This window comes from Ricinus communis, chromosome 5, assembly GCF_019578655.1.
Source record: "Ricinus communis isolate WT05 ecotype wild-type chromosome 5, ASM1957865v1, whole genome shotgun sequence".
Classification (NCBI taxonomy): domain Eukaryota; kingdom Viridiplantae; phylum Streptophyta; class Magnoliopsida; order Malpighiales; family Euphorbiaceae; genus Ricinus; species Ricinus communis.
This window is the reverse complement of record NC_063260.1, coordinates 528,183-537,248: the sequence shown is the minus strand read 5'-3', so window position 1 is coordinate 537,248 and position 9,066 is coordinate 528,183. Positions and strand designations below refer to the sequence as shown.

General features: G+C 34.1%; 2 protein-coding genes across 2 annotated transcripts; one reads left to right on the top strand and one right to left on the bottom strand.

Moving 5' to 3' along the window:
• The first annotated feature begins 1,268 nt into the window (after positions 1 to 1,268).
• LOC8279133 (AAA-ATPase At1g43910) lies at positions 1,269 to 4,061 on the top strand. The gene is made up of 2 exons (XM_002521473.3): positions 1,269 to 2,339; positions 3,344 to 4,061. The coding sequence occupies exons 1-2, from the start codon at positions 1,332 to 1,334 to the stop codon at positions 3,833 to 3,835; spliced, it is 1,500 nt and encodes a 499-aa protein (XP_002521519.1). The 5' UTR covers positions 1,269 to 1,331; the 3' UTR covers positions 3,836 to 4,061.
• Positions 4,062 to 4,335: 274 nt separating this feature from the next.
• Positions 4,336 to 8,876, bottom strand: LOC8279134. Its single transcript, XM_015720790.2, has 5 exons — positions 8,353 to 8,876; positions 8,123 to 8,204; positions 6,978 to 7,823; positions 5,018 to 5,278; positions 4,336 to 4,631 (listed from the first exon to the last, which is right to left on the bottom strand). Exons 1-5 carry the CDS (start codon positions 8,738 to 8,740, stop codon positions 4,472 to 4,474), a joined length of 1,737 nt encoding a protein of 578 aa, XP_015576276.1. The 5' UTR covers positions 8,741 to 8,876; the 3' UTR covers positions 4,336 to 4,471.
• Positions 8,877 to 9,066: the final 190 nt, after the last annotated feature.

Below are 9,066 nucleotides of genomic sequence, written 5' to 3'. Positions count from 1 at the left end.
TAGTTTCCACGAGAGTTCCCAAATGTTTATTAAACACATGTTCCTGTCTTTTCTTTTGTCGTTTTGTCTCTGCTTTCTTGCAGGCTTTCTTCTTTGTTTTGTTCTACTTCCATGACGTCATTTCTCCCCATTGATACACATCATTCCCTACCTTATATTACGGCTTGAAATTTATTCTTTAGAATCACTCTAAAAAGATAATTAAATATAATAAGTTATTAGATATAAATAAATAATATTTGCATTAACGAATAAATATTCATAATAAGTGACTGAAATAATAACATAATATACAAAAAGAATTATTAAATTTGTCATTTATAAACTATCACCGCTCTTTTGTATTAAGAAAAAAAAAATTTATCTTTTTTATAGAGTTATTTTCTTTAGTCGTTTTTTAACATTTTCTCATATTAGCATAAGTAATGTTGAAATGAATATATTCTATAAAGAATATGCTTTCCGATTCCGAACCTAAGACTAATAGCTCTTGTGCCGCTTTCGACACTCTTTTTATACCCTTTTAATAGTCTATTCACTTTGGTTTAAAAAAAATTATAATTTGTGATAATATAACAATAATTATTGATATAATTTAACTTTCTTACTCTTTGTACTAATAATTGTTACTTATTATTAAAGATATAAAGTAATAAGGGAGAGAGACCAATTATAATTAATTTTTCAAATTAAGTTAAAATTAGAAAAGATTTTAAATTTTTTAATTATTTATTAAATCATTAGTGCTTTTCTATATATAATTAAGAAAACGCAAAAGAGTTTATTAACAAAATGATCATGATTGTGATAGGAGTGAATCCTTGCTCTACAAGTTAAACTAATAGGGCATAAGAAAACATAGGCATCCTAATTGGTTCGTTTGTTTTATTTTATAATCTGCTTTATTGAATTTAATAGTTTAGAAAGAAAAATTGGTTTAATCGAATCAAACTGAAATAAATAGATTTTTATTAATTAATAAAAAAATATTTTAGTATGTTAACTTTTAAAATAGATTTAACATTTTGATCGATTCGATTTGGTTCGGTTTGGTCAGTTTAATTTGATTGGGCCAAATTTTTTGATTCATTTGGTTTGTGTTTTTTTTTTTCGAGGAGATACAGTTTATTATTTTATTAGATTCAGTTGAATTTAGTTTTATAAATAATTCAGGTTATTCGGATTGGGTAGTTCGGTTTGGTTTCAGACCGAACCGAAATGCTCACCTACTCATCATGCCAATTGCCTATATATATATTCTTTTCTATCCTCAAAAACAGAATCAGTGCTTCACCCTTCATCCCTCTCTTCTTTCTCATTCATTTCCAAAAATGGCTTCTCTGCTTAAAGAAATGCCTTCCATGTCCACTCTACTTTCAGCCTACGCTTCCTTCTCAGCTTTGGCTATGCTCATCCGTACAATCCTAAACGAAATGATCCCGAAACCCATGAGAGAATTCCTCACCAACAATCTGTCAGACCTCTTCTCATCTTATTTCAGCTCAGACTTCACTTTCGTTATTGAAGATCGATGGCAAGCTGTCAACAACGAAACTTTCCGAGCAATCGAGGTCTATCTTCCTACCAAGATCGGCAACTCCACGAAAAGCCTTCTTCTTGGCAATAATGACAGCAACAATATCACTGCCCCGCCTAAACCAGGCATCCCTGTGGACACTAAAGTTGTTGATGAGTTTGAGGGCATGCAGTTGAAATGGACCCTTCAGGAGAAAGAATCCAAGAAGTATTACCTCCGAAACAGGCGACACTTCGAGTTGAAATGCAACAAAAAAGATAAAGACAGAATCCTGACGAGCTATTTGCCTCACATTTGCAGCACCGCAGAGGAAATATTGAGTATGCGTGAGACACTTAATCTTTACACTTATGACAATGAAGGGTCTGTGTGGGAATCAACTGTCTTCAAGCATCCTGCAACTTTTGAAACTCTAGCTATGGAGCCTGACCTTAAAGACTCTATAATCCAAGACCTTGACTTGTTTATGCAACGCAGGAAGTATTTTCAAAGTGTTGGGAGAGCTTGGAAAAGAGGGTATCTTCTCTATGGTCCACCTGGGACTGGGAAATCTACACTTGTTGCTGCTATTGCTAATTATCTGAGATTCCATATCTATGATCTTCAGCTCCAAGGTGTAAGGAATGACAGTGATCTCCGCCGTATACTTACTTCCACCACTAACCGCTCCATTCTTCTCATTGAGGATATTGATTGTAGTACCAAGTCTTCGCGCTCTCGTGCTCGCATCAGCCATCACAATGGTGAAGAGGAAGAGGATGATCGCGACCGTTCTGATAATAAAGTTTCTCTTGATCCTGGGGTAAGCTTATGAAATTTTAATTGCTTCACTGATTGATTTATGCCCCTTTTTGAAGAAATTGCTTATATCTGTGAAAACAGAGCTCCCCTGTTTTATGCTCTGTTTCTGTACACTTCCTAGTTTCATTAATGGTCATTCTGACTGACAAAATACTGCATCTCACACAAGTTTCTGCTGACTTTCTCTCCTGTTTCTTCTCTGAACTTTGTTTTTTCTTTTTTTTATTGGTCTGCACACTAATCTTTTCATGTAGCGGATAAAGCTATTCATGTTGTCATGTTTCTTCATGTGTCCATTAGTAAGAGTCAGACCAACTCAAAACATAGTCAACAGTAGGAAGCCTCTGTAAACTTCTCAGTTAAGGATAATATACTGGTAATATATTACTTATTCCGATGTGCCAACTTTATGCCTTTGGTTTTCTTAGCCATCTTTTATGGGCATTAATGCTTTCTGTTTTCTTTTTAATAAGTTTTTCCATGTCAGCATGTGGCGGTTAGGAAGCAAAATTGAACTTCTATTCTACCCACTAAAGAAGAATGCAATTTTAAATTATTAGTGTATTGGACTCATTCGATGTATTTCTTACCTTTTCTTTTCAAGTCATCCACTGCTTTTAATTAATAAATAAAATATTATAGTTTAAACATCTAAATTTTAGTAATTTATTTTAATTTTATAATTTTTAATTTAATCTAATAAATACATAAAATCTATTTTCATAAAATTTTAAATATTTTTAATTTTTATTTAATCTAATAGACATGTAATTTTCATGTTTTAGTTATAATTTAATACTTATAAATAGTACATATTGACATATTGAAGCGACATGTCAAAAAGTGTTTACATATTATAAAAAAAAATAAAATATCTATTAAATTATGTTCAAAGTCAAGATGTTAAATTGATGAATAGATATGCATTTCGCCTGCTATTATTGTTATGATTCCCCAATTCTTAATGTTTTCTCTTCAATTAATGGTTTCATTTGGGCAACACAGGTGACTTTATCAGGCTTGTTGAATTTCATTGATGGGCTATGGTCAAGCTGTGGAGATGAAAGAATAATAATCTTTACCACTAACTACAAAGACAAGTTAGACCCAGCATTGCTTCGCCCAGGACGCATGGATGTCCACATCTACATGGGACACTGTACTCCTGCAGGATTCAGAAAGCTTGCAGCTACTTATCTTGGGATCAAAGATCATCTTCTTTTCAAATGCATTGGAGATCTAATTGAAAGTGTAGCTATTACTCCAGCAGAAGTAGCACAGCAACTTATGAAATGTGATGACCCTCAGGTGGCACTTGACAGTCTCATTGAGTTAATTAATAAGAAGGGTCATCAAGTTGAGGATGAATTGCAGGATAAAAAAGGTGAAGAAGAGGTTATAAAACAGGAAATTATAATGCTTGGAAAGGGTGATGTGAAACTGGTTGAGAAGCACAATAAGGAGAAGATTGAAGAGAGATGTGTGTATCTTACTTGAAAGACAGTTTGGCTTTTATGGATAATGTCATTTCTCATATCACCTTTCCCTGTCATTTCTCTGATCTGTTGGTCCAAATTTTCTTAGATGGGTCCCGCTTGTAATTTTCCTGGAATCAAGCTTGTAGCATTTTCTGAGTGTCAGATATGCCAGAGTTGAAACTGGCTTTGAGTTTAGGACAAAAGAAAAACTATTGTTATTACATAAATAAATAGTATTGCAATGACTCCACCTCCACTATGTTCCAACCTTCTTCCCCCATCACAGAATACAATCTTCAATATAGTATTAAATTAATTAATTAACAGAAGAGTGTCACTTTTCCGCTCGCATTTCCCAAGTACCCTGCATGAAGCAACTTTTATATGTATAAATGTTTCTCTGCCCATCAAAAGAAATAACAGTCTTCTCAACTTCTCCACATCCAGAAGCTAGCTCATCAATCATCCAGTTACAAAGGGTAATACTTCAATAATAATAACAAAAGAGATTAGTCTACATGATGAAAGATGGAATGCAATCATTTACCAATAACTCAAATATGAGCGTTCTAGCAATCCAGTTTAAATTATCTCACGGGCTTTCCCAGTACATCCCATTAATGAAAAGTTCAGAGCTATCACAAATAGCTCTCCTTTACCTCAGCATGAATGATAAGGATAAATTCTGGAAGAAAGTACAAGAAGGTGGAAGTAGATTCTTTGCCGATGTCATGGTTTCAGTCAGCTTTTCTATTAGTTGAGGCAGCATGAAAAACTCATCTGCTTGATTCTTTGATACCCAATCCTGTAACACCCTGCACATGACAACATAAATGTTCTTTTAACTAAAGTTTATTAGATTGAACACCAGAATAAAGGCATTAAATCATTTTTTGACTTCACTTATCCCCACCGCCAAAAAAAAAAAGAGGTGGGAGGAAAACAGCGATATATTATCGTTGCTGAAGTTTCATACGTTTATATGGGTGTTAACATGATTATTATTATTACATGGGGAAAATGGAACGAGACATTAGTCACAAGAAGGATTTATCTTCCTCGTCAAACAACCATTTACTTTTGTATATGCACATATACATGCATTACATATGCATTGACAAGACAACTCCTATGTATGCAGAGAGGTCAATTCAGATACTAGGAAATAGTAGGCCAACAAACAAGAGCAGAGCTCACTAACCTCAATTGCGATTCTTTATTGTTGCTACAGTTAGAAAACAGAAGCTTGATGATGGGTCGCAGTTCTAATTTTGATACCGACTCAACACTGCACTGGGCATCTTCGCAGCTACCAGTACAATACCATGAATTTGGATTTACGAGAACTACTTGCAGCATTGGGTTTTTGGTTGTCAAATCCCTCACTACAGTCCGGAATGACAATTCGTCTTTTGCACTTTCTACTAGTTGATTTGTGAACATTTTCTCCAAATTATATTTCCTGTCCATAATAAGTGAAACTAAATTGTATATAGAACTCAAAAACACAATAGCCAAAACTAAAATATGAACCTAAGACCCAATTTAATTGTTCCATTGGGTTTTCTAATTCTAGCATCAATCCACAGTGTAGTGGAAATGAAAATAATATGGCAAGGCATTAATTACAGAGAGGGAAGGAGCAAGGGAGACAAAGGACCAGTTTCCTACATATCATAAATGTGTAAAGGAAAAAAAAAAAAAACAGAGAAGACACCCTTATGCTTTATGAAAAACAATTGTGGTTGCACAATCTGCCATATTTTTTTTTCATCAAGGTTACCAATATTATAGTAATCCTGCTCAACTGACACAAGTGCAGAACTTTGGCCCATAATGCAATGTCAATTCTTGTCATCAGGGTCACTCATAAACATGAAAAAGACCAACTATTATTTTCGAAACTATCAATTCTCTGAAACTTAAATGGATTATCCTTGTATCAGCTGTATGTATCTACCATAAATTTCATTATCAAAGAAACAAGTTTTTACTTAATATGTATGATAATAAATCCAAGGCCACAAACACAGCAGTATCTCAGAATCCTAAAACAACTAGACCATATCAGGAACAAGGCACTGGACAGAACAAAGCTCTAATCTGTTTAGTATTTACCTTGAATGCGTGCATCCACTTCATTATGAAAGTACCCAAAGACTCCAAAATGCTTTTACTAACTCATTTCATAGCTTAAGGACATTTTGTAACATGCTCAAAGTTGAAAAAGAAAAAGTCAACAAGCTGCAAGAGTCTTGGACGCAGGAATAAACATGGAAGTGAAAAGTAAATTAACCTAGCATTTTTCAAATGGAGAAAAGAGATAAGAGTGTCTTTTGTCTCATAATTACAGTCCCATGTAACCATTGCGTCACTGGTTGGATGTTGCCAAAAGAAAAACCAAACCCAAACTTTGAACTATTATTTGCCACTCAAAAGGATCCTTCTAAAAAAACAATTGAATGACACACTAAACACAAACATTTAGCTGACTGGTAAAAATATAGCATATGATATCAGAAACCAAAAAGGCAAAAGACCATATATAGGGCAAATGGACATTTCCATACTTGTGCAACTTTGTTCAATTGTTTTAATTTTAACAAGTCTGGCTGTATATTTTAACATTAGTGAAAATTGCGATTAACTTAGTGAGAGAGAGTGATATTCTTTACAGGCGTTTACATATTGAGTTGAATTAACCTAAAAACGCGTTTTACTGCTTTACAATGCTAATATACATTCACCGAAAGTCATTTTCACTGTTTCCTTCTAGAAGATATAGATATTCTTCTGGAGGTTGAATGTTTGATATATAAAATATTAAGGGAAAATTATAATATATTTTACATTATTAGCATTGCAAAGCAATATAAAGGGAAAAAAATGAAGAAATTTCCCATTGAGCTTGCTACATGGGCAGGTTTTACATGCACATTATTTACTGTTTTACTTAACCGCCATAATTATTTTTAATATTCAAAATAATTTTCATAATGGGTAAATAAAAAAGGGTCGGATAAATTGAACAAAGAAAAAAAAAAAAACTTAATAGCATGCCAAAGCAAGCATCTTTTTGGTCATTTGTTTTATGAAAGAAAATTTGATTATGCACAAATAGGTTACATGTAAGGATAAATTGCAGCTCGGCGATTGCTTACCTGAACAAATCAGCTGATCCACCAACTGGCAAAGAAGTGGAAAGATAACACTTAAAGAGTCTAACTCCATCATCTAGAGGCACATCATCATCAGCGCAAGGATAAGCTCCAAGAAGAGTGGAGCACTGGGGACAGACAAATTGTTTCCACTGGACATCCATAGAAAGATTATAGGATCTAGCCATAAAAACACCTCCAAGAAACCCATTAAGAATAGATCTTCTATTTGCCATGTTCTCCTTAGCTTTTCTAGTTATCTGGCCCAACAATGAAGGCTGATGTACCTCATGTGTGCTTACTTCAACATCATCTAGTGCATGATGCATTGAATTGCAACATCCAGGTCTTGATGCCACATTTTCAGAAAGATCCAATGCTGATGGCACACAAAATAATCTATTAGCATCAGGTTCTTCCTCCTTGACTTCACATTTCACGTTTTCAGAAAGGTTGTTAGAATTGATATGTTGAGACCTCAATGTCCCATTAATATCAAGATCAAGAACACTCTCACTATCGTTCTTATTATCACAACTTGCATCAATTTTAGGATTAGATCCACGATATAGCATGCTTTCTTCACTCAAACCAATCGGACCAGAATATTCCTTTCTGGATTCATTCCTTTGTATTCCATCACAATCTACAAATTTGCACTCTACAAGATCATCTTTGCAAAGAGTAACAGCTGGAGGACTTAACAAGCAAACACCTTTTGCACATGTATAGGCATCTGCATACCTATTGACCAGCTTCTCACTTATACCTCCAAATGAACAACAGCAAGCTCCAAACCAATTGTCCGCTGTCTCTCGCCAGTTAACTGATGGCAATTCCACAAAATGTCTACATATGAACTGAAATTTAGAGGATAGGAAGAGGTAAAACGAAAATATTGAAGTGATATAAAAAATTTAAGTGCAAGCTAACTACTCACAGCACCACATATAAAAGTCCCACTACTCTTCTACACAATCATCGTACGTCTGTCATTAAAGTTCAACACGCAAACATGAAAAACAACCGTGAAATTTCCTAATGCCGATTTTTACTAAAATTTTAGGGAAGCTTAGAAAATTATAAGAAGCTCAGAAATACACATAGTTAAAGAAAAGAAACAAAAGAATAAAAGTTGATGACATTACCTAAGGGGATTTGCGGTCAATCTAGTTGAGCAACTTCTGCAGTAAAAGTGCACTTCTTCCATGGAAGATAAACTCTTCAGATCTGTGCACAAGGTAACTAACATAATGTGAAGGCCTAAAATAAGAACCATTTTGTATAAGTAGGAAATGCAATGAACCCAGATACAATAATCAATTACACAACATGAAATGCAGTGAAACCCAATACAATTTTCGGTAAATAAGCTTACCAGAGTCCATATAAAGTGGTTTTAAGCAGTCCAAAACATCATTGCTCTCTCCATCATCAACCAAACTCAAGTTAGTAAAGATAGGGTGATCAACTGGAAGAAGCAACACGAGCTTAGCTTCGATGTGATCATCCAAAGCTCTAAAACTGAATGGACAATCTGGGTCAATCAACACCTTAGGAATTGGGACCTTAAGTGAGAATTCATCTGTATTTTCATCAATCCAAGTCAGAAGAAGGTGAGACTGTGAGAGGTTTAGATTGACTCGGAGGTTATTGCACTGAATTGAAGGTTTTGTTTGTGAATCAAAGAGTAATAATTTGAGAGTTGGTGAGTGAGATTGAGCCTCCCATGTGAATCTCCATTTTCTAGGGTTTTCTGAACTCATTTTCTTTTCCTGTGCTTGCAGAACGAGTTTGATGGCGCTCCAATTTTCACTTGACTACTGTAACCAACTTCACGGTTCCACCCGCGAACCAGACTGAACCGGTTTAGGTCGTGTTTGGATTTAACTTTAATTTTATTTTATATTATTTTTAAATTTTAAGAATTAATTGTACAAAGAATAAGTGAATCCATACTTTTTATAAAAATAATATAAAAAAATAGAAATCATAATATTAAATAAAAAAATTACATTTTTTCGACACCCACAGCAAGTCTAAAAACATAAAAGAAAAAGCTGCTTAAGATTTAATGCCTTGAAATGACGGT

Bases quoted from the DNA above. Each gene is read 5' to 3' on its own strand.
- LOC8279134 (XM_015720790.2), bottom strand. From the start codon at position 8,740: ATGAGTTCAGAAAACCCTAGAAAATGGAGATTCACATGGGAGGCTCAA. The intron at 7,824-8,122 runs GTAATGTCATCA...GTTCATATGTAG, and splicing joins TTGACCGCAAATCCCCTTAG to ACATTTTGTGGAATTGCCAT. The intron at 4,632-5,017 runs GTTAGTGAGCTC...TGTCATGTGCAG, and splicing joins AATAAAGAATCGCAATTGAG to GGTGTTACAGGATTGGGTAT.
- LOC8279133 (XM_002521473.3), top strand. From the start codon at position 1,332: ATGGCTTCTCTGCTTAAAGAAATGCCTTCCATGTCCACTCTACTTTCA. The intron at 2,340-3,343 runs GTAAGCTTATGA...TGGGCAACACAG, and splicing joins AAGTTTCTCTTGATCCTGGG to GTGACTTTATCAGGCTTGTT.